Genomic DNA, 26,086 nt, shown 5'->3' with positions numbered 1-26,086 from the left:
AACTCGTCCCGCCTCCCTCTCCATCACTGGGATGGATAACGCATCCAAAAAATCCGTCATTGCCGAAACTCCCCACCGGGGGCTCCGATGTACTGAGATCCTGATCAAATGTTTCAGGAGCTGCATTGAGCTGAGGCGGGTGGAAACCAGGCTGCCACTCGAGACCCGTCTCTGCTCAATCTCCCGGGAAGCTGCCTGCTGTCTGAGCTGGTGAGCTAAGAGGCGACTGGCCTGCTCCCCGTGTTCATAAATACTCCCCTCGAATGTCACAGCTGGCCCACCGCCTTATCCAGTGATGAGAATTCAATTTTAAATCTAAATTTAGAGTGCCCAATTCTTTTTTTTTCCAATGAAGGGGCAATTTAGCGTGGCCAATTCACCTACACGACACATCTTTGTGTTGTGGGGGTGAGACCCACGCAGACACGGGGAGAATGTTAAACTCCACACGGACAGTGACCCTGGGCCGGGATTGAATCCGGGTCCTCGGTGCCATGAGGCAGCAGTGCTAACCACTGTGCCACCGTGCCGGCTGATTGATAATAATTCAAATTGTGTCTGCAGCTTTTTCCTACTTGGCAACAACTGCGGGGTTGGGACAAGTGAGTATTGATGATGCACCTCAAGGATGGAGTCCACCAGCCTCTGCCACTCCGCCCTCACTTTCCTTTCCATGGGCACGTTCAGGGAAATTATCTCCCCCGATAACCACCTTAAGGGCTTCCCACAGCGTAGAAGATGAGAAAGACTCACTTTTATTACATTTAAATCTATTCCCCAATGGCGGTGGACACGCGTTCACAAACTCTCTTGTCCGTTAATAATGCCGGATCCAATCTCCATGGCGGACGCTGGGAGGGGCCTGACTCTGGAGCCAAAGCAACACAATGTGGGGCATGATGGGAAATCACAATGGCCGAGTAGCCCGTCCCCTCCACCAAAGGGAGGAGAGATTATCCTCCACAGAAAAGTCGATCGGCGAGTATACCTGGTGGAGACGGGAGAAAGAGGAAAAGTCTTTATCGCCCGGGTACAAAAATCACCACGGATCTGCCCCCCCCCCCCCTCCAGCCCCCCTGGCCCCCACCCCCCCCGCCCCCCACCCCCCACCCCCCCTGGCCCCCTCCCCCCCCCCCCCCCGCCAGCCCCCCCCGCCCCCCTCCCCCCCACGCCCCCCTCCCCCCCCCGCCCCCCCAACCCCCCCGCCCCTCTCCTCCCCCCCCCCCACCCCCCCCCCCCCGCCCCCCACCCCCCCGCCCCCCAACCCCCCCGCCCACCCATCCCGCCCCCCCCCCCCCGCCCCCACCCCCCCCGCCCCCCACCCCCCTCCCCCCCCCCCCGCCCCCTCCCCCCCCCCCCGCCCCCCGCCGCCAGCTCCATGAAAGCCTACACCGCCTCGGCCACCCCTGATGGAGTCAGAGATTTGGGTCTGGGTCCATCGCGGGGTCCGGAACACAGTTTAAGTCGCCCCACAAAATAAGCTGAAATGAATCCAAATCGGGGTTGGAGGCTGGCAGCTTGTTAATAAAACCCGGATTGTCCCAGTTTGGAGCAGAGACGTTAACCAGGACCATCGAGGTGCCCGTCAAAGACTCACAGACAATAACATTTCTGCCATTGGGGTCAGCCAAGATCTTATCGTCAGAAAACTGAACCCGTTGATTGATTAAAATTGCCTCACCCCGACCCCACCATCAAAACCCGAATTAAAAACTTGTCCCACCCACACCTTCCCCAACCTTGTCCGGTCTCCGAGACACAAATGAGTCTCTTGCAGGTGACCAAATGAATTGGGGGCCTCCCACACCCCCCACCCACACCCCCCCCCCCCCGCCCATCGATCCGGAGTCAGCCATTTCCACCAAGAGGTATTATCCAACAGCTACATCGGAAGTGCAGCAACCAGGCCCACCCAAGATGGCCGCCAAACCCACTAACAGGATTAAACAAAGAGAAAACTGCAGTCACGGTCAGCAAATGACCCCTCCCCCCTCTTCCTCACCCTATGGCACCCAGACTACACCCAAATGTGCAGAAAGAAAATGAGAAGACGAACATAAACCACAAGGTGTATCCGGGGCCTGATTATTTTATGCTGAGTCGGACTCTTCTCGCTGGGGTGAGGAAGGCTGAGTACTCGGCGGGGGTTATTTCACATCAGGCCCCACATTGGGTGGACCTGGTGTTTGATGTCGGTCGGGAGGGTCGTAGGGGGGGGCGGTTAGACGTAGGGTGCTGTCGGACTTGGGGTTCTGTGTGAGGATTCCGAGGGCCATACGGGAGTATGTGGAACATAATGATAATGAGGAGTCTCTCCCTCGAATTTGTGGGAGGGGCTGAAGGTGGTGATCAGGGGAGAGATCAGAGTGTTTAAGGCACATGTGGATGGGGAGGCGAGGGAGGAGCCACAGAAACACGTGGATGAGATTCTCGGGGTGGGTCGTAGGTGAGTGAGGGACACGACCCCGGAGTTTTAGGCGTGCGGGAAAATCTGCAAATGCAGTTTGACTTGCTGTCCACGGACAGGGCTCTGCGGCAATTGAGGCGGGTGAATGGGAAGGTGTATGAGTATGGGGAGAAGGCCAGCCCTCTCTTGGCTCACCAATTAACGTGGCAGGATGTGGCCAGATTGTTCAGGTTAGGGATTTGGAGGGGAGGCTGAACTCAGCCCCGGATAAGGTGAATGGAGTGTTTATTTTATGTGAGCCTGAATAGGTCAGAGCCTCCGCAGGAAGAACGAGGGATGGCAGAGTTTCTGGGTGGGTTTGGTGGTGATATGCATCACTGTAAATACACAAGGGGTTAATGTAAATACACGTAGACTAGCTAGACACTAGAGGGAGCACCAGAGACATGACACACAGACATTCAACCAATAGGCCAGTAAGATAGGACACGACTAATGGGCATTCACGATACACACAGAGGTGACACTGCCACAGAGGGGCATTACACACGCCCATATAAAAGGACACAGCACACATGACCTTCCTCGTTTGAATGGAGACACTCAGTGAGTACAGACACAGGGTTGATTCAACACATCACACCCACCACGTGGATTGTAGCAGACTGGTTCGTCAGTCTGAGTAGCTATAGCAGGATTAACAGAAGAGTCAAATTCAAGTAGGAGAATTGTTAATAGTTTAATAAAGTGTTGAAGCTATCTCCAAGTCTGAACCTTCCTTTGTCAGAGTGCACATCAAGGAAGCAGCTTCTGCTACGACAAGAGCAGAACAAAACAGGTTTGGAGTTTCCCAAGGCAGGGGAGGAATTGTGGGTGGAACTGGAGGCACCACTGGGCCTGGAGGAGATTCAGATCGCGTTGAAACACATGCAGGCAGGGAAGGCACCGGGACCGGATGGGTTTCCAATGGAATTTTAAAAGAAATTTTCAGATTGGTTGGGACCGCTGTTGCTGGGCATGTTTAGGGTGTCTTTGGCACGGGACACTGATGAATCTGTACTTTATTAATATATTTATGTGTCACCGCACTATATATTAACCAACAGAACTTGAGACTGAGCTTCTTGGGTGAAGTAAAGTATAGCTTTATTTGTATCAGTTTTAAAGTCTACTGATCAACTCAAATTTTATGTGAGTACAGACCCGGACGTTGGAGCAAGGGTCTATTTCGTTGCTTCTGAAAAAGTATAAGGACCCATACAGAGTGTGGCCGTATTGCCCCATCTTCCTGTTCAATGTACATGCCAAGTTATTCGCCAAGGTATCGGCTTTATGGTCGGAGCCTTTCCTTCCGGAGGTGGTAGTGGAAGATCAGACAGAGTGTGTGATGGGGCGGAAGTTGTCTACGAATGTGGTGCTGCGCTGCCTGAGGTGTTGTCTTTCAGACGAGGTGTTGGACTGAGGTCCTGTCCACTCTCAGGTGAACGTAAAAGATCCGATAGCCACATTTAGAATTGGGGAGGGGATGGTCATTAACAGCAGTGACTGGCCAATGGGGACAGTTGCATAGTGACCACTGTTACCAGACAAGTAATCCAGACGTCTGGACTAATGCTCCAGAGACTCGAGTTCAGTTTCCACCACAGCAGCTTGGGGAAGTTTAAATTCAATTAACTAATAAATGTGGAATAAAAAACGAGCTCGATGTGCAGCAACACTCACTGTGTTGGATGAGAACAAGGTTGGTCTCAGTTGTGATGCCCTCCAGGTTGCATAGCTCTCATTTGAGTGTAAAAATAACTGGTGCTTGGGGAAGGTCTTCTGCTCCAAGTGTGTCTGGACCCCAGCAAAAGTCAGGAAGCCTGAAGCCCGACGTGACGATTTTCTTCCCATTCCGAGTATTTTCTAACAGTGCAAATGCAGACATTGCTGACTTTGTATTTCCAGAATTGTCTGTATTTTTGGGTTGTGTGAACTCCAGCTGGCATTTGTGACATGATTGCACAGGGAACCAAAGAACTGGAATTGAGTTAGATTTTTAAAAGAACTCCTGGGTATATTCTCAAGTAATTGAATTGAGTGGTTAGGAAGTAATTCAGCTTCGGAGAAAATAGATCGAAGTTACAATGTAAACATATTGAATGAGAAACATTACCTGAGAAAGGACGTACTGGCAGTGGAGGGTGTGCAGGGGAGATTCACTGGGTTAATCCCAGAGTTCAGAGGGTTGGATTACGAGGAGAGGTTGAGTAGACTGGGACTGTACTCGTTGGAATTTAGAAGGCTGCTGGGGGGACTTATAGAAACATATAAAATTATGAAGGGAATAGATAGGATAGATGCGGGCAGGTTGTTTCCACTGGCGGGTGAAAGCAGAACTAGGGAGCATAGCCTCAAAATAAGGGGAAGTAGATTTAGGACTGAGTTTAGGATGAACTTCTTCACCCAAAGGGTTGTGAATCTATGGAATTCCTTGCCCAGTGAAGCAGTTGAGGCTCCTTCATTAAATGTTTTAAGATAAAGATAGATAGTTTTTTGAAGAATAAAGGGAGTAAGGGTTATGGTGTTCGGGGCGGAAAGTGGAGCTGAGTCCACAAAAGATCAGCCATGATCTCATTGAATGGTGGAGCAGGCTCGAGGGTCCAGATGGCCGACTCCTGCTCCGAGTTCTGATGATCTTATAACTAAGTCCCCACGCCCGCCGGAAAACGGGCGAACATCACTCCTCGCAGGTCCGGGGTGATTCTCCGTTTTTCAGGGAGCTAACAGCGCCCCGGTGTGCGTCCCGCTGCTCTGTCTGCCGGCGGAACACTGCTAGCCAGACCGCGCGGCCGCGCACGTGCACGGCAGCCACAAGCTGGTCCGCGCTTGCGTGTGGCGACCCACCTCGGGCACGGGCGCCGCCGACATGGCAGAGCCACACAGCGAGCCCGCACGGAGGAAGGTAGGTCCCAGATCGCGATGGCCCAGCGATCGGTGGCCCCCGATCGCGGGCCTGGCCACCGCTGAGGTCTCCGCCGGAGTCAGATACCCCCCGCCCCCCACCAAGACCGTGGGTACCCTCTCCCGCGGGGTGGTTCCACATGTAAACCACACCGGCGGGAGTTCGGCCGGTCGACCATTGAGAATCGCCACGGGGGCCTGTTCCAATGGCCCCGACCGGCGCTGAGTCGACCGCGCGCGCGGGACTGGCGGGTCCGCGGAGAATCGGGCAGCACGGTAGCATTGTGGATAGCACAATTGCTTCACAGCTCCAGGGTCCCAGGTTCGATTCCGGCTTGGGTCACTGTCTGTGCGGAGTCTGCACATCCTCCCCGTGTGTGCGTGGGTTTCCTCCGGGTGCTCCGGTTTCCTCCCACAGTCCAAAGATGTGCAGGTTAGGTGGATTGGCCATGATAAATTGCCCTTAGTGTCCAAAATTGTTACTAGTGGGGTTACTGGGTTATGGGGATAGGGTGGAGGTGTTGACCTTGGGTAGGGTGCTCTTTCCAAGAGCCGGTGCAGACTCGATGGGCCGAATGGCCTCCTTCTGCACTGTAAATTCTATGATCTATGATCTATGATCGCCGTCGCTCCGGATTTCCGGTGTGAACAGCTATTCTCCGCCCCCGCGCTGGCCGCGATTCCGCCACGGAGCGTCGGAGAATCCCGCCCCATATCTCTCCCAATTTTTATTGACACAATGTCGAAATTACCCCACGTGTTGCAGTGTTTGGCTCTATGAATTTGGCAGTTTCAGACTGTGACCCCAGAGAGCAGAGACGTGACGGCTGCTGCTGCTGTTACACCAGCAGGTGGCAGTGTCGCACCACAAAGTACAAAGAGAACAGCAGGATCCCATACTGTCTGTGAAAGGTCAGAGTGTCTGTGCAGAAACTAATTGGACACGCCCCCTGTATCAATAATGAATAAACACTCCCACTCCCAGCATTGCATGCTTCAATCAGTGTATTTTATTTCACCAGAATTGTAAAGTACATTTGAAATGAATTAAAGGTAAAACAGCAACAAAAGCGAGATCTGAGAGAGACTCAGTGAGCAATTAGAAATCAAGGAGATGGCGAGAGAGAAATCCCATCAATCACACCCGGAATATTCTATTGGAGAGATTCTTGTCAGTGTGACTCTCGGTCACATCACCATCGCTTCATTGCGAGCTGGAGCTATGGGACGGTCTTGCACAGGGTTCGGTCATAATCCACAAACATTGGGTTGTATTTGTCGTTATTCTCTTTGAGGCACAGGGCAGCTGCAATGTCACAGTCGCACCACATCTTAAGACACCCTGCGTAGTCAGACATCACCGAAGAAGTAACTGAAAAAGAGGAGAGAACAACCAAATATACACAGTGTAAAATATGCACTGTAATGTACACATGGAAACAGACACTGGAATATACACACAATAATGGACACACTGATGCGCTGGGTGGGGTTAAGAATGTGAGATTCTGCAATGTTGTAAAATCTTCATTGTTTTTTGGTCCATTTAAAAAACATTTTTTCAATAAATTTCAACCCAATTATTATTTTGTTCCAATAAAGGGGCAATTTACTGTGGCCAATCCACCAATCCGGCACATCCTTTGGGTTGTGGGGGCGAAACCCACGCAGACACGGGGAGAATGTGCAAACTCCACACGGACAGTGATCCAGGTTCTTACTGTTGTGGGTGATTCACAATGGTTGGGACCCAATCATGTTCTTGAAGCTTCTTAAACAACGGGGCAGCTAACGTCTCAGAATGTCTCTGAGGTGCGAATGGCCGTCCTCAAGTTCTGGATGGTCATTAATTTTTAATCGAATACTTTGGTGTTGAGGGGGTGGGTGGGGTCTGTTAATAGTTTAATAAACGTGTTAAAGCTATCTCCAAGTCTGAACCTTCCTTTGTCAGAGTGCACATCAAGGAAGCAGCTTCTGCTACGACAAGAGCAGAATAAAACATGGTACCAGTGAGTAACTGTTTAAATCCATATAGTTACAACTCAGCAAACAGTGACAGCCAGCAACAACACCCAGGCAAGATGATCGAGATTCCGGTTCCACAGCGCCTCAGGTGCAATCTCAGTGCAAACTGGCGAGCATTCAGGCAAAGGTTTGAGATCTTCCTGGTAGCAGCCGACCTACAAGACGTGGCCGATGCTGAAAAGACAGAGCTTCTGCTCACAATCGCGGTGCAAATGCAGAACAAATCGTTAAAACCTTCAAGTACACCAGAGGACAAGCAAAGCGAGACTTCCAGGCAGTCCTGGACAAATTCGAACAATACTGCGAGGAAAACACAAACAAACCAACAGAAAACGGTCAGAGAGGCGCCAATACTCACCACGAGGTCCCGGAGCAACGAACGACAATTTGGATCGGCGGCCATCTTGGAAAAGGTACTGCACATGAGCAGTTGAGAGAAATGCGCAAAGTAAAGGAACAGCGATCTGCGCATGCGCAATCGCTTCCTACGCACTACGTCACATGCTTTGTGACATCAGAGGCCCCGGACCACGCCCACTTAAAGGAGAAATGTCCCAAAACAAGAAAAAAAATGTTTAAAGCCTCAAAACAAGATTCTTTCACCTGGAATGACAGCACAATACCTGAAATTCGACCAGTAGCTGAAAGTAATCTCCGCAGAACCCTGCAGCAAGCAGTTAGCACCGCCCAAAGAGATGATACAGTCCTTGAAGACTATGACTCAGACCTTGAACTCTTCTTTGGACATCGCGAGCCCAATGCCAGCTCCGGCACAAAATGTGATGATATGGTCCCAGAAAACTGCGACTCAGATGATGATTTCATCATTGGCGATGGCGACCCCAGTACCAAATCCAAACCGCAACGAGATGTGTTCTACAGTGAAGAATCCGACACAGAAACGAATGTGTTCTTCGGATTTGAGGATCTTCAGTCCAGCACATATGACATCCCGACTCGTGAGTGCAGGATTATGCTGCGGCCTGACACCAAGAGACAGAGAGCGGTACAAGCCCACAGAGAGCGGCCTGCTGCCACACAGAGAGTGGTCCACGCCCCGCAAAGGGTCCCCGACTCCACACAGAGAGTGGTCCACGCACCGCGAAGGGTCCCAGCCTCCACACAGAGAGTGGTCCACGCACCGCGAAGGGTCCCAGCCTCCACACACAGAGTGGTCCACGCACCGCGCTGAGTCCCCGACTCCACACAGAGAGTGGTCCACGCACCACAAAGGGTCCCAGCCTCCACACAGAAAGCGATGAAAGACTCCACAACGAGACAACTGTACGTCTCCACACAGAAAGTGTCTCCAGTGACACAAGCCTCCACAGCGAGCTCGTGGACAGCCTCCACGATAGAAGCAACACAAGACTCCAAAGCGCAGTCCTTGCATGAACAAGAAGTGACTCGAGTGACACAAGCCTCCACAGCGAGCTCGTGGACAGCCTCCGTGACAGAAGCAATGCAAGACTCCAGAGCGCAGTCCTTGCATGCGCAAGACCATGAGGGTCTAGCAACCTCCTCTGAACAACCAGCAGCAGACGATGCAATTCTGCTACGCTCAAGTGTACAGCAAACAGACTCTGACAGTCTACCACACTCCAGTGACCAAGAAGAAGACTCTGACAGTCTACCCAGCTCAAGTGAACGACAAGAACACACTGAGGCTCCACCCACCGTATGTGCGACTTCCCATGCAAGATGTGCAACGTGACAGACCTCAGCTCGAATGTACAGAGGCACTCGACAATCACAGTGAGGCTACTGGTGGCTCCGGTGACACCACGTTACGTCAAACCTCATTCGCTCGAGCCTCTCCACAAGCAAATGCATTCCTGACTGTTTTGACTCCGGACGGGGAGCATCAAGAAGCCAAAACTGACTCGGGTGAAACAGCCCAGACTCCGGACGGGGAGCATCGACAAGCCAAAGCTGATACAAGTAAGCCGGACATGACTCCAGACGGGGAGCGCCGCGAACTCAGTGACGGCACGCTCAAGGAGACAGCAGATGCCACAAAGCACGCTGACACGAGTAACTGTGTGAAGGACTCGTATTATACACAGTGTGTGGTCCTTGAGCGCAGCAAACACGACAACAAAACCAACCAACACAACAACAACATCAAAGACATCAACAAGAAGCGCACCAGAGGCAACAACGTCGACAACAAGCACGACACAAACACCAATGGAACTACGACTGGTACGACTCTGCCCATGAGGAACACTGTTACTGCTCAGCTCAGTACAATGACAGACCGTGGCAGGACGATGCATCTTACCAGTTCACATTTGCTGCCCTACCAACTGGCAACCTGGCATTCAGGACAGATGCCATCAAGAATTGCCACCACAAGCATCGGAAAAAAAAACCAACAGACTCCAAATCAGTCAATGAGGTGATTTGAACAATTGGACACCTCCTGATGACCAAACACCAGGACACTGACGGCATTCACAAGGGAATGACAACGTCACCATTGACACTTCTATACCAGACCATAGTAATTAATGAACTTTGGACTCAACTTTTATTTTGCATTGTCTTATCCTCAAAGTCATCGCAACTATTATTTGGTCTTGTATACTATTGTACAGTCATCACAGTCATCATAACTTGTGCATAGCATCACTTATCTGCCTATTTTGTTACATTTTCGTTAACACTGTACAGAAAATATGTAACACGAAAAAAGGGGGAATGTGGTGATATACATCACTGTAAGTACACAAAGGGTTAATGTACATACACTACACCTAGCTAGACACTAGAGGGAGCACCAGAGACATGACACACAGACAGTCAACGAATAGGTCAGTAAGATAGGACACAACCAATGGGCAGTCATGATACACACAGAGGTGACACTACCACAGGAGGGCATTACACCAGCCCATATATAAAGACACAGCACACATGCTCAGTCTTTTTCCAGTGGAGACTCTCAGTGAGTACAGACACAGGGTTGATTGAACATCACACCCACCACGTGGATTGTAGCAGACTGGTTCGTCAGTCTGAGTAGCTATAGAAGGATGAACAGTAGAGTCGAATCCAAATAGGAGAATTGTTAATAGCTTAATAAACATGTTAAAGCTATCTCCAAGTCTGAACCTTCCTTTGTCAGAGTGCACATTAAGGAACCAGCTTATGCTACGACAAGAGCAGAACAAAACAGAGTCCAAAGCTGTGGAGAGTCTTTAACGTGGGTGAGGAAGGGGTGGCCTGGAATCGTCGGCTGTGGATTCTGTCCTTGGTGTTGTCAGGATTCCCCAATATTGTGAAATTCCCTAATGCTGTCAGTGATGTGGGCTGCGTTCCTTTAATGTATTGGGGGTCCTAACATTGTGGGGGGGGGGGGGGGGTCCCTAACAGGGTGATTTCTATGGGTGACATAATGAGAGTCCCACCACAGCGAGAAGCAGCAAACTATCTCAAACCTCGATATCGCCACAAATGTTCCCCACCTCGAATCTGGGGAATTGTGAAATCTCACTGAGCGAAATTTCCTAATTGAAACCAAATTCATTAAAGAAAATTCACTGTGAGGCAAGTTGTTGTGTTCTGCTTCTTCGTGTAGCTTAAGCTGCTTCCTTGATGCTCTGACAAAGGGAAGTTCAGACTTGGAGAGAGGTTTAACACTTTTATTGAACAGTTAACAATTCTCCTACTTGAGTTTGACTCTCCTGCTGATCTTGCTATGGTAACTCAATCTAACTAACCAGTCTGCTCTCATCCATGCGGGGGGTGTGATGCTTCCTGATCTGCCCTGTCTCTCTGAGTGTCGCCTATGGAAAGAGAAAGAGCACGTGTGCCCTGTCCTTTTATATGGGTAGCCCCCTTGTGGTAGCGTAACCTCTGGGGTGTGCCTTGACTGCCCAATTGGTCGTGTCCTATCTTACTGACCGATTGGTTGAATGTCTGTGTGTCATGATGTCTTTGGTGCTCCCTCTAGTGTTTACCTAGTTGCAGTGTACCTACATTAATCCCTTGTGTATTTACAGTGATGCATATCACCACACAGGTGATGTCTGATCCACAGCAACCACATCTTCAGTAAGTGTCCACAGCTCGTGGAACTGCGGCTCAGAGTGAATGAGCTGGACTCGGAGCTTCAGACAGGGTAATGGCATCAGGGAGAGAGAATGTTCCCTGGACACTGTGTCAGACCCCTTCGCTCAGCTGCTTCATTGGGTCAGGGATCAGGGACAGACGGTATGACTACACGTGAGGATCCAGGAGGTAGTAATGGAAGACACTCAGCCCTTGCACGTGTCCGAGAGATTGGAGGATTTTGCAGCCTGTGTGGACGAGAGCGAGGGCTGCAGGGAGGATGAGCAGACTGACCACCGCACCTGGGGACAGGGACACAGACAAGTGGGAGGAAGGTAAAGGAATGGGATTGTAGCAGGGGACAGTGTTGTTAGAGGGATAGACAGTGTTCTCAGCATTGAGAGAGTGTGAGCCCCGAGGGCCGTGTTGCCAGCCCGGTACCAGGGTTAATAACTCCTGGGGGAAGAATTCAGTTGTTGTTGTATCGGTGGGTACCAATCACACAGGTAGGACTAAGAAAGAGGTTCTGATCAGGGAGGATGAGCAGCTCAGGACTCAATTAAAGAGCAGAACCACAAAGGTAACAATCTGTGAGCCACAGACAAATTGACATTGGGTAAATAAGATCAGGGAGTTGAGTGCGTGGCTCAGAGATTGGTGTGGGAGCAATGGGTCACCATTCATGGGGCACTGGCATCAGTACTGAGGACAGAGAGAGCTGTCCCGTTGGGGTGGGTTTCACTTGCACGGCGCTGGGAGCTGGGTCCTGGCAAATCACATGACCAGGGCTGTGGAGCAGACTTTAAACAAAATAGTGGGAGGGGGATTAGTAATAGATTTCATAGAATTTCTATAGAATTTACAGTGCAGAAGGAGGCCATTCGGCCCATCGAGTCTGCACCGGCCCTTAGAAAGAGCACTGTTTTGTTCCCAGTGTGGTAGGTAACATGTGCTACTCAATCCTTGGTTAGTGATGAGGTATTCTGAATCCTGATGAAGAAGATTCAAACTCTTCCAGTAGTAACAAAAGGTTTATTGAATAAATTGAACAAGACATAATGGATGCAGTTTGCAAATGCATGACATAAAATCAACGAGTTAGTCCGTCAAATGTTGATACATTCAGTCTCTTCAGGTTTTTTTTTGCTTGCGTGAAATAGGTCGACAAATGATGTTATGTACAAGTTGTGATGATCTTGGCGATTATACAAAGTCAATTAATATTTATGAGTCCAGTGTTAATAAAAAAATTGTGAGTCCAAACTTTATGAGTTTGTTTGGTCGAGTTGCTTTCGTCTTCTGTTGTTGAAGTGGTGATGTTGATGTTGTTAATTCTTTGTGAACGTCACCAGTGTTCCTGTGTTTAAGTAACCAAGAAGTCATCAATGAGGTATTTGAATGGTCAAATCTCTTTGTTGTCTGATTTATGCATTTTCTTTCTATGCTTGTGGTCGCGATTCTGTGTTACATCTTTGTTGTCTGACCTGGACCTTTTCCTGTGTTTGTGGTGCTGATTCTGTATGTCATCTTTCTTGACAGCTGGTTTACTTGTTTGTTGTGGAGCAAATGTGAATTTGTGAGATTTGTTGCCATGCCATGGCATGTTTGTACTCTTGCCATTGTTTTGCAGTGTGCTGTGGCATTGTCCTTCGTGTGCAGAGTTGTCCCATGTTGTACAGGTCGTTGTTTCATTGTTGTCTTTTCTGTTTTGGTCGTTTTCGTTGTTGTTGTTTTCATCATGCTTGTTGTTCCTGATTTTGTTGTTTCTGATTTTGTTGTTCCTGATTTTGTTGTTTCTGATTTTGTTGTTCCTGATTTTGTTGTTTCTGATTTTGTTGTTCCTGATTTTGTGGTTTCTGTTTTTGTTACGCTACTTGTTGTGTTTGTTGTTGTTCTTGTAGTTTTTGTTGTGCTTGTAGTTTTTGATGTTGCTGACGTTGTTCTTGTTTCTGGGATGCTTCTTGCGATTGTTGTTGTTCCTGTTGCGCTCAATGAGTGTTCCGTGTGGATGACATGAGTCATTGTCACAGTTATTGGTGTCAATGTCCTTTGTGGCATCTGTTACATTGAGCGTTTCTTCTTGAGAATTGTGAGAATGATCTGATGTTGCGATGATGTTGGTGACATCAGTCATTTGCAGTGGATTTGATTCCTCTTCTTTGCTTCCTTGGTACTCCTCTGCTAGAGTCAATTCTGGTTCACTTGAATCATCTGTGATCTCTTTGTGCTCCTCTTCTGGGGTCAAAATCTTCACAATTTCAATTGACGTGGTCTCTCTGGACTCATGAGTAGCCCTCCTCTGATTATTGAGGGCTTCTGTGCAGACGAGCTGAGATATGTCAGTCTCGCTGTGATTCTGCAGATCCTGTATGGGAATTGTGATTTCTTCGTCACTTGTCTCACATACAGTGGGTAGACATTCAGTGTCTTCTTGTTGGTTGAATGAGCTGGGTAGACTGTCATAGTCTTCTTCTGGTGGCTCAAATAAGCTTGATAGATCTTCATGGTCTTGTTCATGCATAGCATTCGCTATGGAGTGTTTGCTTGCTTCCATTTTTGAGTCTGTCACCGAGCTGTCTGTGGAGGTTTGCGTCCCTCTCTTTGTGGAGGCTTGCGTTGCTCGCTCTGTGGAGTCTTTCATCGCTCTCTTTGTGGAGTTGTGCAGTGTTCGCGCTGTAGAGTCGATGTGTGCTCTATCAGCCGAGTCGTTCTGTGCTCTCTGTGTGCCGTCGTCGTCTTCTTGGGTATTGCTGTCATCCAATGTATCGACGATCTGCCATGGCACCATGGTATTGGATTCATCCACCATGAGAAGAGTCGTGTTGAGCTTTTCAACCGTGTTGCTGATGCTGTGATCAGCATATCCGAATAACTCAGCCATGTCTGAGCAGTATTGTGTGTATTGTTCGATAGACAAATCATCGCTTTTTGTTTGGGAGTTGTGATCGTTCTCTTCATGTTCAGTGAACAAATCATCTTCTTTGGTTTCGGATTTTTCATTGTGCTCTTCACTTTGGGTGGTGCAGGCTGCTTGTTCCAGGGTGTTGTGAAAGTTATTTTCATCTGCTGGTGTAAGTTCGGGCATTGTTCTGTCTTTTGAGGTCACAAAATTGGGTTTTGCAGCTTTAAATTTCTTTTTGTTCATTTTCGTGAATTTCCCTTTTAAGTGGGCGTGGCCCTGGTCCTCTGACATCATGACGCTCGTGCCATCATGCGTCGGACTCGGTTGCACATGCGCAATTCGTGTTTCCTTTACTGTGCGCTCTTTGCACAACTGCGCATGTGCGGTTCCTTTCTCAAGATGGCTGCCGCTCAGAACTTCCATCTTCTTCTGTTTCAACTCTGCCTCGTGGTAAGTTTTGGCACCATTTTTACCGATTTTGTTTTCTAGACACTGATTCTGTGTTTGTAAAGACTCACAGTATTGATTTTGTTTTTGTTCATAAGCAAGGCATTTTTGTATAGCAGTTTCAAGAGTTAGATCCTTATTTTGTGATACTTCTTTCCTCAAATTTTTATCAGATATTCAAGAAATTAATTGATTCATTATCACAGTGACTCTGAAATCAACATAATCACAGCCTTGTGGTATTAACTTGAGATTTGTAATAAAATCACTGATGGGCCCTCTGTTTCTCTGGCATTTATGATAATTGTTAAATCTTTCCAGCATCTCACCAGACTGACTCTGACAGTGTTCATCACATTTTTTGAGTATTACTTCTATTTTGGTGTCGTCTTCACCTTCTAAGTAATTAAAGCAATTCTAGATTTCTCTAGCTTCATGCCCTCCTATTGAGAGCAGTAGTGCTATTTTCATTGCGTTAGAGACCGTGCTTAAACCATTAGCTGTGATAAATATTTGGAATATCTGTTCAAATCTTTTCCAGTCATAACTTAAATTACCGGTTGTTTCCAGCTGCCCTAGAGGTCCAATGAGTCCCATAGTTAGTCGGCGAGGATCCATTTGCTGCGAAGTCTTCCACAGTCGAATGTCCAGTCTTCTCTTTTTCTTCTCTTTTTGTCTAACCTTATTTAACTAGTTCTGTTAAAGCCACTCAACTGGAACCATGTTTTGTTACCTGTGTGGTAGGTAACATGTGCTACTCAATCCTTGGTTAGTGATGAGGTATTCTGAATCCAGAGAAGAAGATTCAAACTCTTCCAGTAGTAACAAAAGGTTTATTGAGTAACTACAGCAATATTTCCATGAGTTCTTTACTTTAACTTTGATACTAGTGATAAGGTTAACAAGATCTAACTATGGTAACTATACGTAACTCCACTGGAACTAGTCTGCTGTTGCTTTGATCACAGTGCACCCAAGAGAGAGAGAGAGAGACAATGTGGCTGCCTTTTATACCCCTGTTGGTCCGGCCCTCTAGTGATCATGTGGTGCTACTGATGACACATTAATGACACATTCCTCCCACAGTCCAAAGATGTGCAGGGTAGGTGGATTGGCCATGATAAATTGCCATTAGTGTCCAAAATTGCCCTTAGTGTTGAGTGGGGTTACTGGGTAATGGGGTTGGGTGGAGGTGTTGACCTCAGGTGGGGTGCTCTTTCCAAGAGCCACTGCAGACTCGATGGGCTGAATGGCCTCCTTCTGCACTGTAAATTCTATGAAAATTCTATTAACCCCTTGTGTTCATGCACCCATAGAGATCACCACAAGTACATCACTCAAGCACACACCTCCTCCACCCCATCCCCTTAACCCAGTAACCCCAATTAACCTTTTTGGACACTAAGGGCAATTTAGCATGGCCAATCCACCTAACCCGCACATATTTGGACTGTGGGAGGAAACCGGAGCACCCGGAGGAAACCCACGCACACATGGAGAGAACTTGCAGACTCCGCACAGACAGTGACCCAGCCGGGAATCGAACCTGGGACCCTGGAGCGGTCAAGCAACTGTGCTAACCACTATGCTACCTGCAGAGACCCAGACTGAAGCTCTGGGGACAAGGGTTCAAATCCCACCACGGCAGCTGGTGGAATTTAAACATTCAGTTAATAATTTTAAAAACACTAGAAGTGAAATCTTGGGCAGATTCTCCGACCGCCCGCAGGATCGGAGAATCCCCGGGGGCGGCGTGAATCCCGCCCCGCCACTCCGACGCCGGCTGTCGTATTCTCCGGCGCCGGTTTTCGGGTGGCGGCTGGGTTTACGGCCCGCGAGTCGGGGGCCATTGGCAGCGGCCCCCCCGGCAATTCTCCGGGCCCTGATGGGCCGAGCGGCCGTCATTTCCTGGCCTGTCCCGCCGGTGTGAAATGGACATGGTCCATCACGGTGGGATCTGGCTTGGAGGCCGGCTAGGTGAGTCCTCGAGAGGGTGGGGGGCGCAGGAGGATCCAGCCCGGGGGGTCCCTCAAGGTGGCCTGGCCAGTGATCAGGTCCCACCCATCTGCGGGCGGGCCTGTGCCGTGGGGGCGCTCCTTCCGTCCGTGTCTGCCCCTGTAGGGCTCGGCATTGTCGGCGCGGAGAGGAACCTCCCTGCGCCTGTGCAGGAACACACCGGACAGTCTGCGCAGGGGCGGAACTGCGCAGGCGGTTCTGCACATGCGGCAACTCGCGCTGGCCCCTCGCCGCCAGTTGGCGCAGCGCCAAACCTTCCGGCGTCGACCGAGACCCCGGAAGTGCAGAGGATTCGCGACCCACACCGACCAACCTTCGGGACCCACACCGAGCGACCTTCGCGACCCACACCGAGCGACCTTCGGGACCCACACCGAGCGACCTTCGCGACCCACACCGACCGACCTTCGGGACCCACAACGACCGACCTTCGGGACCCACACCGAGCGACCTTCGGGACCCACACCGACCAACCTTCAGGACCCACACCGAGCGACCTTCGGGACCCACACCGACCGACCTTCACGACCCACACCGAGCGACCTTCGGGACCCACACCGAGCGACCTTCACGACCCACACCGAGCGACCTTCGCGACCCACACCGACCAACCTTCGGGACCCACACCGAGCGACCTTCGGGACCCACACCGAGCGACCTTCGGGACCCACACCGAGCGACCTTCACGACCCACACCGAGCGACCTTCGCGACCCACACCGAGCGACCTTCACGACCCACACCGAGCGACCTTCGCGACCCACACCGAGCGACCTTCACGACCCACACCGAGCGACCTTCGCGACCCACACCGACCAACCTTCGCGACCCACACCGACCGACCTTCGCGACCCACACCGAGCGACCTTCGGGACCTACGCTGTGAGGCCTCTGCCCTGAGACGGACAGATAACCAGGGAGGCCTCCAAAGGCCACGGTGCAGGAGTCCTCTGGTTGGGGTGAGCTCGGCTGATCACCTGCCCTCTGCAGTGGGGCAGCGCTTCTGAGGAGTGCCAACACCTGGTGGGCATCGGATTTATCTTGACCACGCCCATCTTGATTAACAAGGGGATTAATAAGGGGCAATGGGGAGAAGGCAGGAGAATGGGGTTGAGAAACATCTCAGCCATGATTGAATGGCGGAGCAGACTTGATGGGCCGAATGGCCTAATCCTGCTCCTATATCTGTATCCCCTTGATGATGCAGCTGAGGTATGAGGGTGTCCAGGGGGGGGCGGCCTGGGGGGGCTCCCAGATGACCAGAGGCCTTCTGAGGGTTTGGACACAGGCAGCAGGGGTCTCTTTCATTAGGGGGCCTCTGGTGAGGGGTGTCTGGTGGGGGTGGAGTGGGCAGGCCTTGCATTGTGGGGGGTGGGGAGGGTGACCCTCCATTGGACTTTGGGGGTAACTCCCGGAAAGATTGACCCCCTTGGCCCACCGTGAGGCCCACCACATCAGGGCCACGCTGGTCAACACCTGCACTAATTCCTGCCCCCGTGATTCCCGGCACAGAGGACCGGAGAATCCCGACGATTCGGAGAATCTGGGGCACAGCCCAATAATAGGATGCAAATAAATCTTAATGACCCATTCACATTCTCCCGCTGGTGCCCGTCGGCGATCCCGTTTTCTGCCCGCGCTGGATTCTCCGCTGCCCGCCGCTGGTAGCGGATTTCCCGATGCGACGGAGAATCCGGCCCTTAGTCTCCCAAACGGAAAGTTCCGGGCCTGGTCTCTTGAGCATTCCCAATTTTAATCGGTTCACCATTGGTGGCCGTGTCTTCAGGTGTCTGGGCCCCAAGCTCCGAAATCCCCTCCCTCCACCTTTCCGCCTCTATTGAGACATTCCTTAAAACATCTTTAACAAAAGCTTTTGGTCAGTCACTTTGGATGTTTCATTACTCTGAAGGCACCACATAAATATAAGTTGTTGTTGTACTTTACTGATGTTGAACTATTGGGGGAAGGGAGAGGTCAGGGGGTCAGAGCAACTTCCCGAGGTCAACATCGGTTTTGTTTGGTGTTAACTTACCGCACTTGGGAATTCCATTTTCACAAGTTGAACGGTACCTCATTAAAAAGTGAGGACATCCCATCATTCCAGCTTCTCCATAACAGTCATCGTGAACTTGACAGCATCTGAGTGGGTGACAAACAAGAGCTATCATTTCAGATGTAAGTTTTTCACGGAGAGACTGAAACTCAGTCAGGGGCTTAATGATTCCAAACAAGCCTCAGATTGGGTTCCCAACTCTGAAGAATTGTCCTGGAGTTTTCAGGAAGTAAAGATGAATCCTCAGGGAACTCATTTCACATAACTGAGGGGATAGGGTCACTGCAGCACTTTAACAACATGGTCTTCTCCGATTTTATTTCAATGCATTTGATCATTGGAGAGAAACTGGGGGTGGGAGGGAAAAGCTGTTTCTGAAAAAACACCCAATCAGATGACAAAGAGTCTGTTCACTTTCCAATTGGTTTGGAAAGGTGGGCACCCCGAGAGTGGACATGTCAGACCAATGGCAGCATGGAGGTGGGATGTTTGAGGCGGGAGGTTACATAATGAACAATCCAGGAACATTCTTGGTATTGACATCATAGAACATAGAACATAGAAAATACAGCACAGAACAGGCCCTTCGGCCCACGATGTTGTGCCGAACCTTTGTCCTAGATTAATCCTAGATTATCATTGAATTTACAGTGCAGAACGAGGCCATTCGGCCCTTTGAGTCTGCACCGGCTCTTGGAAAGAGCACCCTACACAAACTCAACACCTCCACCCAACAGCTGTATAGAACCTTAGTTAGGCCACACTTGGAGTATAGTGTTCAATTCTGGTCGCCACACTACCAGAAGGATGTGGAGGCTTTAGAGAGGGTGCAGAAGAGATTTACCAGAATGTTGCCTGGTATGGAGGGCATTAGCTATGAGGAGCGGTTGAATAAACTCGGTTTGTTCTCACTGGAACGAAGGAGGTTGAGGGGCGACCTGATAGAGGTATACAAAATTATGAGGGGCATAGACAGAGTGGATAGTCAGAGGCTTTTCCCCAGGGTAGAGGGGTCAATTACTAGGGGGCATAGGTTTAAGGTGAGAGCGGCAAGGTTTAGAGTAGATGTACAAGGCAAGTTTTTTACGCAGAGGGTAGTGGGTACCTGGAACTCGCTACCGGAGGAGGTAGTGGAAGCAGGGACGATCGGGACATTTAAGGGGCATCTTGACAAATATATGAATAGGATGGGAATCGAAGGATACGGACCCAGGAAGTGTAGAAGATTGTAGTTTAGTCGGGCAGTATGGTCGGCACGGGCTTGGAGGGCCGAAGGGCCTGTTCCTGTGCTGTACATTTCTTTGTTCTTCTTTGTTCTAACACCAAGGGCAATTTTGGACATGAAGGGCAATTTATCATTGGCCAATTCACCTAACCTGCACATCTTTGGACCGGAGCACCCGGAGGAAACCCACGCAGACACGGGGAGGACGTGCAGACTCCGCACAGACAGTGACCCAAGCCGGAATCGAACCTGGGACCCTGGAGCTGTGAAGCAATTCTGCTATCCACAATGCTACCGTGCTGCCCTTAAGAACAAATAAATCTACACTATATCATTTTTCCGTAATCCATGTACCTATCCAATAGCTGCTTGAAGGTCCCTAATGTTTCCGACTCAACTACTTCCACAGGCAGTGCATTCCATGCCCCCACTACTCTCTGGGTAAAGAACCTACCTCTGATATCCCTCCTATATCTTCCACCTTTCACCTTAAATTTATGTCCCCTTGTAATGGTTTGTTCCACCCGGGGAAAAAGTCTCTGACTGTCTACTCTATCTATTCCCCTGATCGTCTTATAAACCTCTATCAAGTCGCCCATCATCCTTCTCCGTTCTAATGAGAAAAGACCTTGCATCCTCAACCTTTCCTCGTAAGACCTACTCTCCATTCCAGGTAACATCCTGGTAAATCTTCTTTGCACCTTTTCCAAAGCTTCCACATCCTTCCTAAAATGAGGCGACCAGAACTGTACACAGTACTCCAAATGTGGCCTGACCAAAGTTTTGTACAGCTGCATCATCACCTCACGGCTCTTAAATTCAATCCCTCTGTTAATGAACGCGAGCACACCATAGGCCTTCTTCACAGCTCTATCCACTTGAGTGGCAACTTTCAAAGATGTATGAACATAGACCCCAAGATCTCTCTGCTCCTCCACATTGCCAAGAACTCTACCGTTAACCCTGTATTCCGCATTCATATTTGTCCTTCCAAAATGTACAACCTCACACTTTTCAGGGTTAAACTCCATCTGCCACTTCTCAGCCCAGCTCTGCATCCTATCTATGTCTCTTTGCAGCCGACAACAGCCCTCCTTACTATCCACAACTCCACCAATCTTCGTATCGTCTGCAAATTTACTGACCCACCCTTCAACTCCCTCATCCAAGTCATTCATGAAAATCACAAACAGCAGAGGACCCAGAACTGATCCCTGCGGTACGCCACTGGTAACTGGGAACCAGGCTGAATATTTGCCATCCACCACCACTCTCTGGCTTCTATCGGTTAGCCAGTTCGTTATCCAACTGGCCAAATTTCCCAATATCCCATGCCTCCTTACTTTCTGCAGAAGCCTACCATGCGGAACCTTATCAAATGCCTTACTAAAATCCATGTACACTACATCCACTGCTTTACCTTCATCCACATGCTTGGTCACCTCCTCAAAGAATTCAATAAGACTTGTAAGGCAAGACCTACCCCTCACAAATCCGTGCTGACTATCCCTAATCAAGCAGTGTCTTTCCAGATGCTCAGAAATCCTATTCTTCAGTACCCTTTCCATTACTTTGCCTACCACCGAAGTAAGACTAACTGGCCTGTAATTCCCAGGGTTATCCCTAGTCCCTTTTTTGAACAGGGGCACGACATTCGCCACTCTCCAATCCCCTGGTACCACCCCTGTTGACAGTGAGGACGAAAAGATCATTGCCAACGGCTCTGCAATTTCATCTCTTGCTTCCCATAGAATCCTTGGATATATCCCGTCAGGCCCGGGGGACTTGTCTATCCTCAAGTTTTTCAAAATGCCCAACACATCTTCCTTCCTAACAAGTATTTCCTCGAGCTTACCAATCTGTTTCACACTGTCCTCTCCAACAATATGGCCCCTCTCATTTGTAAATACAGAAGAAAAGTACTCGTTCAAGACCTCTCCTATCTCTTCAGACTCAATACACAATCTCCCGCTACTGTCCTTGATCGGACCAACCCTTGCTCTAGTCATTCTCATATTTCTCACATACGTGTAAAAGGCCTTGGGGTTTTCCTTGATCCTACCCGCCAAAGATTGTTCATGCCCTCTCTTAGCTCTCCTAATCCCTTTCTTCAGTTCCCTCCTGGCTATCTTGTATCCCTCCAATGCCCTGTCTGAACCTTGTTTCCTCAGCCTTACAAAAGTCTTCTTTTTCCTCTTAACAAGACATTCAACCTCTCTTGTCAACCATGGTTCCCTCACTCGACCATCTCTTCCCTGCCTGACAGGGACATACATATCAAGGACACGTAGTACCTGTTCCTTGAACAAGTTCCACATTTCACTTTTGTCCTTCCCTGACAGCCTATGTTCCCAACTTATGCACTTCAATTCTTGTCTGACAACGTCGTATTTACCCTTCCCCCAATTGTAAACCTTGCCCTGTTGCACGTACCTATACCTCTCCATTACTAAAGTGAAAGTCACAGAATTGTGGTCACTATCTCCAAAATGCTCCCCCACTAACAAATCTATCACTTGCCCTGGTTCATTACCAAGTACTAAATCCAATATTCCCGCTCCTCTGGTCGGACAATCTACATACTGTGTTAGAAAAGCTTCCTGGACACACTGCACAAACACCACCCCATCCAAACTATTTGATCTAAAGAGTTTCCACTCAATATTTGGGAAGTTAAAGTCGCCCATGACTCCTACCCTATTACTTCTGCACCTTTCCAAAATCTGTTTCCCAATCTGTTCCTCCACATCTCTGTTACTATTGGGGGGCCTATAGAAAACTCCTAACAAGGTGACTGCTCCTTTCCTATTTCTGACTTCAACCCATACTAACTCAATAGGGTGATACACCTCGAACTGCCTTTCTGCAGCTGATATACTATCTCTAATTAATAATGCCACCCCGCCACCTCTTTTACCACCCTCCCTAATCTTATTGAAACATCTATAACCAGTGACCTCCAACAACCATTTCTGCCCCTCTTCTATCCAAGTTTCCGTGATGGCCACCACATCGTAGTCCCAAGTACCGATCCATGCCTTAAGTTCACCCACCTTATTCCTGATGCTTCTTGCGTTGAAGTATACACACTTCAACCCATCTCCGTGCCTGCAAGTACTCTCCTTCGTCAGTGTTCCCTTCCCCACTGCCTCATTACACGCTTTGGCATCCTGAATATCGGCTACCTTAGTTGCTGGACTACAAATCCGGTTCCCATTCCCCTGCCAAATTAGTTTAAACCCTCCCGAAGAGTACTAGAAAACCTCCCTCCCAGGATATTGGTTCCCCACTGGTTCAGATGCAACCCGTCCTGCTTGTACAGGTCCCACCTTCCCCAGAATGCGCTCCAATTATCTGAAGCCCTCCCTCCTACACCATTCTTGCAGCCACGTGTTCAACTGCACTCTCTCACTATTCCTAGCCTCGCCATCACGTGGCACCGGCAACAAACCAGAGATGACAACTCTGTCTGTCCTGGCTTTTAACTTCCAGCCTAACTCCCTAAACTCGTTTATTACCTCCACACCCCTTTTCTTACCTATGTCGTTGGTACCAATGTGCACCACGACTTCTGTCTGCTCACCCTCCCCCTTAAGGATCCTGAAGACACGATCCGAGACATCCCTGGCCCTGGCACCCGGGAGGCAACATACCTTCCGGGAGTCTCGCTCGCGACCACAGAATCTCCTATCTATTCCCCTAACCATTGAATCTCCTACAACGATTGCTTTTCTATTCTCCCCCCTTCCCTTCTGAGCCCCAGAGCCAGACCTGTCCGTGAGGGCCTTCCCCCGGTAGGTCATTCCCCCCAACAGCATCCAAAACGATACTTGTTTTGAAGGGGAACGTCTACGAGGGATCCCTGCACTGTCTGCCTGTTTGTTTTTTTCCCCCTGACTGTAACCCAGCTATTCTTGTCCTGTACCTTGGGTGTGGTTACCTCCCTGTAACTCTTCTCAATCACCCCCTCTGCCTCCCGGATGATCCGAAGTTCATCCATCTTCAGCTCCAGTTCCCTAACACGGTCTTTGAGGAGCTGAAGTTGGGTGCACTTCCCGCAGGTATAGTCAGCGGGGACACCAGTGGTATCCCTCACCACCCACATCCTACAGGAGGAGCATGCAACTGGCCTAGCCTCCATCCCCCCTTACCTGACAGAAGAGAGCTGCCCTGTGGACTAACTAGATCTCCGCCCTCCGACTCTGCTCCCAGTCAGCTACACTTTCTGTAAACTCCTGGCTCTCTTCGCACTCTTTGCGGAAATGTCAGAAACAAAATGAAAGGAGCACCTTACCCCCTCCTCACCTAACTCCCTCGGTCACCAAACTCTTACTACAACACTCAAAATGCACCAAATCCAGCACTCCCTCGGTCACCAAAGTCTTACTATAGCACTCAAAAAGCACCAAATTCAGCACTCCCTCAGTCACCAAACTCTTACTATAGCACTCAAAAAGCACCAAATTCAGCACTCAGTGCAAACACTGTCCAAATTCAGCACTCAGTGCACTGTAGGGGATCACTTTTATACTGTGAATCTAGCGTCTGAAAACTGGCCTAATCCAATTAACTAATTAACAAGCTCCAGCTGCAAGTGCCTACAAGTAGAAGTTTGTTTAAAGCTGATTGAAAATTCACCTTCTTCTAAACCAAACAGCAACTTTTAAGTTAATTAACTAAATAAAAGAAAGACTAAACTTGAGATAAAAATGAAGCCTTATACTCCCTCGGTCACCAAACTCTTACTAGAGCACTCAAAAAGCACCAAATTCAGCACTCAGTGATTATTATCATCAAACGTTTATTTTGTGAAAGAACACGGAGCCCTGCCCACAACAAACATGGAGCCCTGCCCACAACAAACATGGAGCCCAGCCCACAACAAACATGGAGCACTGCCCACAACAAACATGGAGCACTGCCCACAACAAACATGGAACCCTGCCCACAACAAACATGGAGCCCTGGCCACAATAAACATGGAGCACTGTCCACAAACATGGAGCACTGCCCACAACAAACATGGAGCACTGCCCACAACAAACATGGAGCACTGCCCACAACAAACATGGAACCCTGCCCACAACAAACATGGAGCCCTGGCCACAATAAACATGGAGCCCAGCCCACAACAAACATGGAGCCCTGCCCACAACAAACACGGAGCCCTGCCCACAACAAACATGGAGCCCAGCCCACAATAACCATGGAACCCAACCCACAACAAACATGGAGCACTGCCCACAATAAACATGGAGAACTGCCCACAACAAACATGGAGCCCAGCCCACAACAAACATGGAGCCCAGCCCACAACAAACAGATGGAATACAATGTGGAAAAGGGTGAGGTTATGCAATTTGGAAGGAGGAATGGCGGCGTAGACTATTTTCTCAATGGGAATGTGGTGAATGATATCTGTATGCACATGTACCCTTAATGCGTAGTGAGGTACCCTCAATAACGAAGCTTAGAGATTAAATTGTAAAGAAGGCTTTATTAGACTAAGAACTATGTTAGAGCTGAGACAAGTGCTGACTGCTACACAGCCCATGAGACTCACAGATGGGCGGAGCCAGGGGCGGAGTCCCCAGGGTTCCATGCCCGGTCTTAAAGGGGACATCATCTTACATGATGATAAGGCAGTAACCGTTCATCACATTCACCCCCTGTTTAAAAAGAGTCCGGCGGGGGTGAAGTGCCATCATAGGTCCATCCGTCTCGGCGGCCGGATCGTCCTCAGCGACCTCCTCAATTCGGGCGGTGGTGCGGTGGGCACGGACGTCCCGGTTGAGGGCACATCCGGGAGCACAGCGGTCGGAGCTTCGGTCCGGGTCGGGGCAGGGGGACTAGGTAGGGCCGGGGGTAGCGGAGCCGGCGCCGGCGGGATGTGTAAAGGGGGGGTGTGGTAGGTGCTCACCAACAGGGGGTAGGGACGGAACGGGGTGTGTTGTAGGGGGCGCCGGGTCCTGCAGGGAAGCGGCGCGGGAAGGGGCGTCTGTGGTGGGGGATC

At 49.8% G+C, this 26,086-nt stretch overlaps 1 protein-coding gene across 1 annotated transcript in view; it reads right to left on the bottom strand.

Annotated features, from left to right (window-relative positions):
- Nucleotides 1-6,337: 6,337 nt before the first annotated feature.
- Nucleotides 6,338-26,086, bottom strand: part of LOC140402567 (acidic phospholipase A2 E-like) — a 138,717-nt gene continuing 118,968 nt past the window's right edge. The window contains exons 2-3 of the mRNA XM_072490418.1: nt 18,828-18,934; nt 6,338-6,722 (exon numbers count right to left, since the gene is read on the bottom strand). Of these exons, the coding sequence (XP_072346519.1) occupies nt 6,571-6,722; nt 18,828-18,934 (259 nt within the window). The 3' untranslated portion in view covers nt 6,338-6,570. The remainder of the gene's footprint in view (nt 6,723-18,827; nt 18,935-26,086) is intronic.

The sequence above is a fragment of the Scyliorhinus torazame genome, chromosome 25 (assembly GCF_047496885.1).
Source record: "Scyliorhinus torazame isolate Kashiwa2021f chromosome 25, sScyTor2.1, whole genome shotgun sequence".
Classification (NCBI taxonomy): Eukaryota; Metazoa; Chordata; class Chondrichthyes; order Carcharhiniformes; family Scyliorhinidae; genus Scyliorhinus; species Scyliorhinus torazame.
The sequence above is the reverse complement of the archived record's forward strand: the minus strand, read 5'-3'. Positions and strand labels throughout refer to the sequence as shown.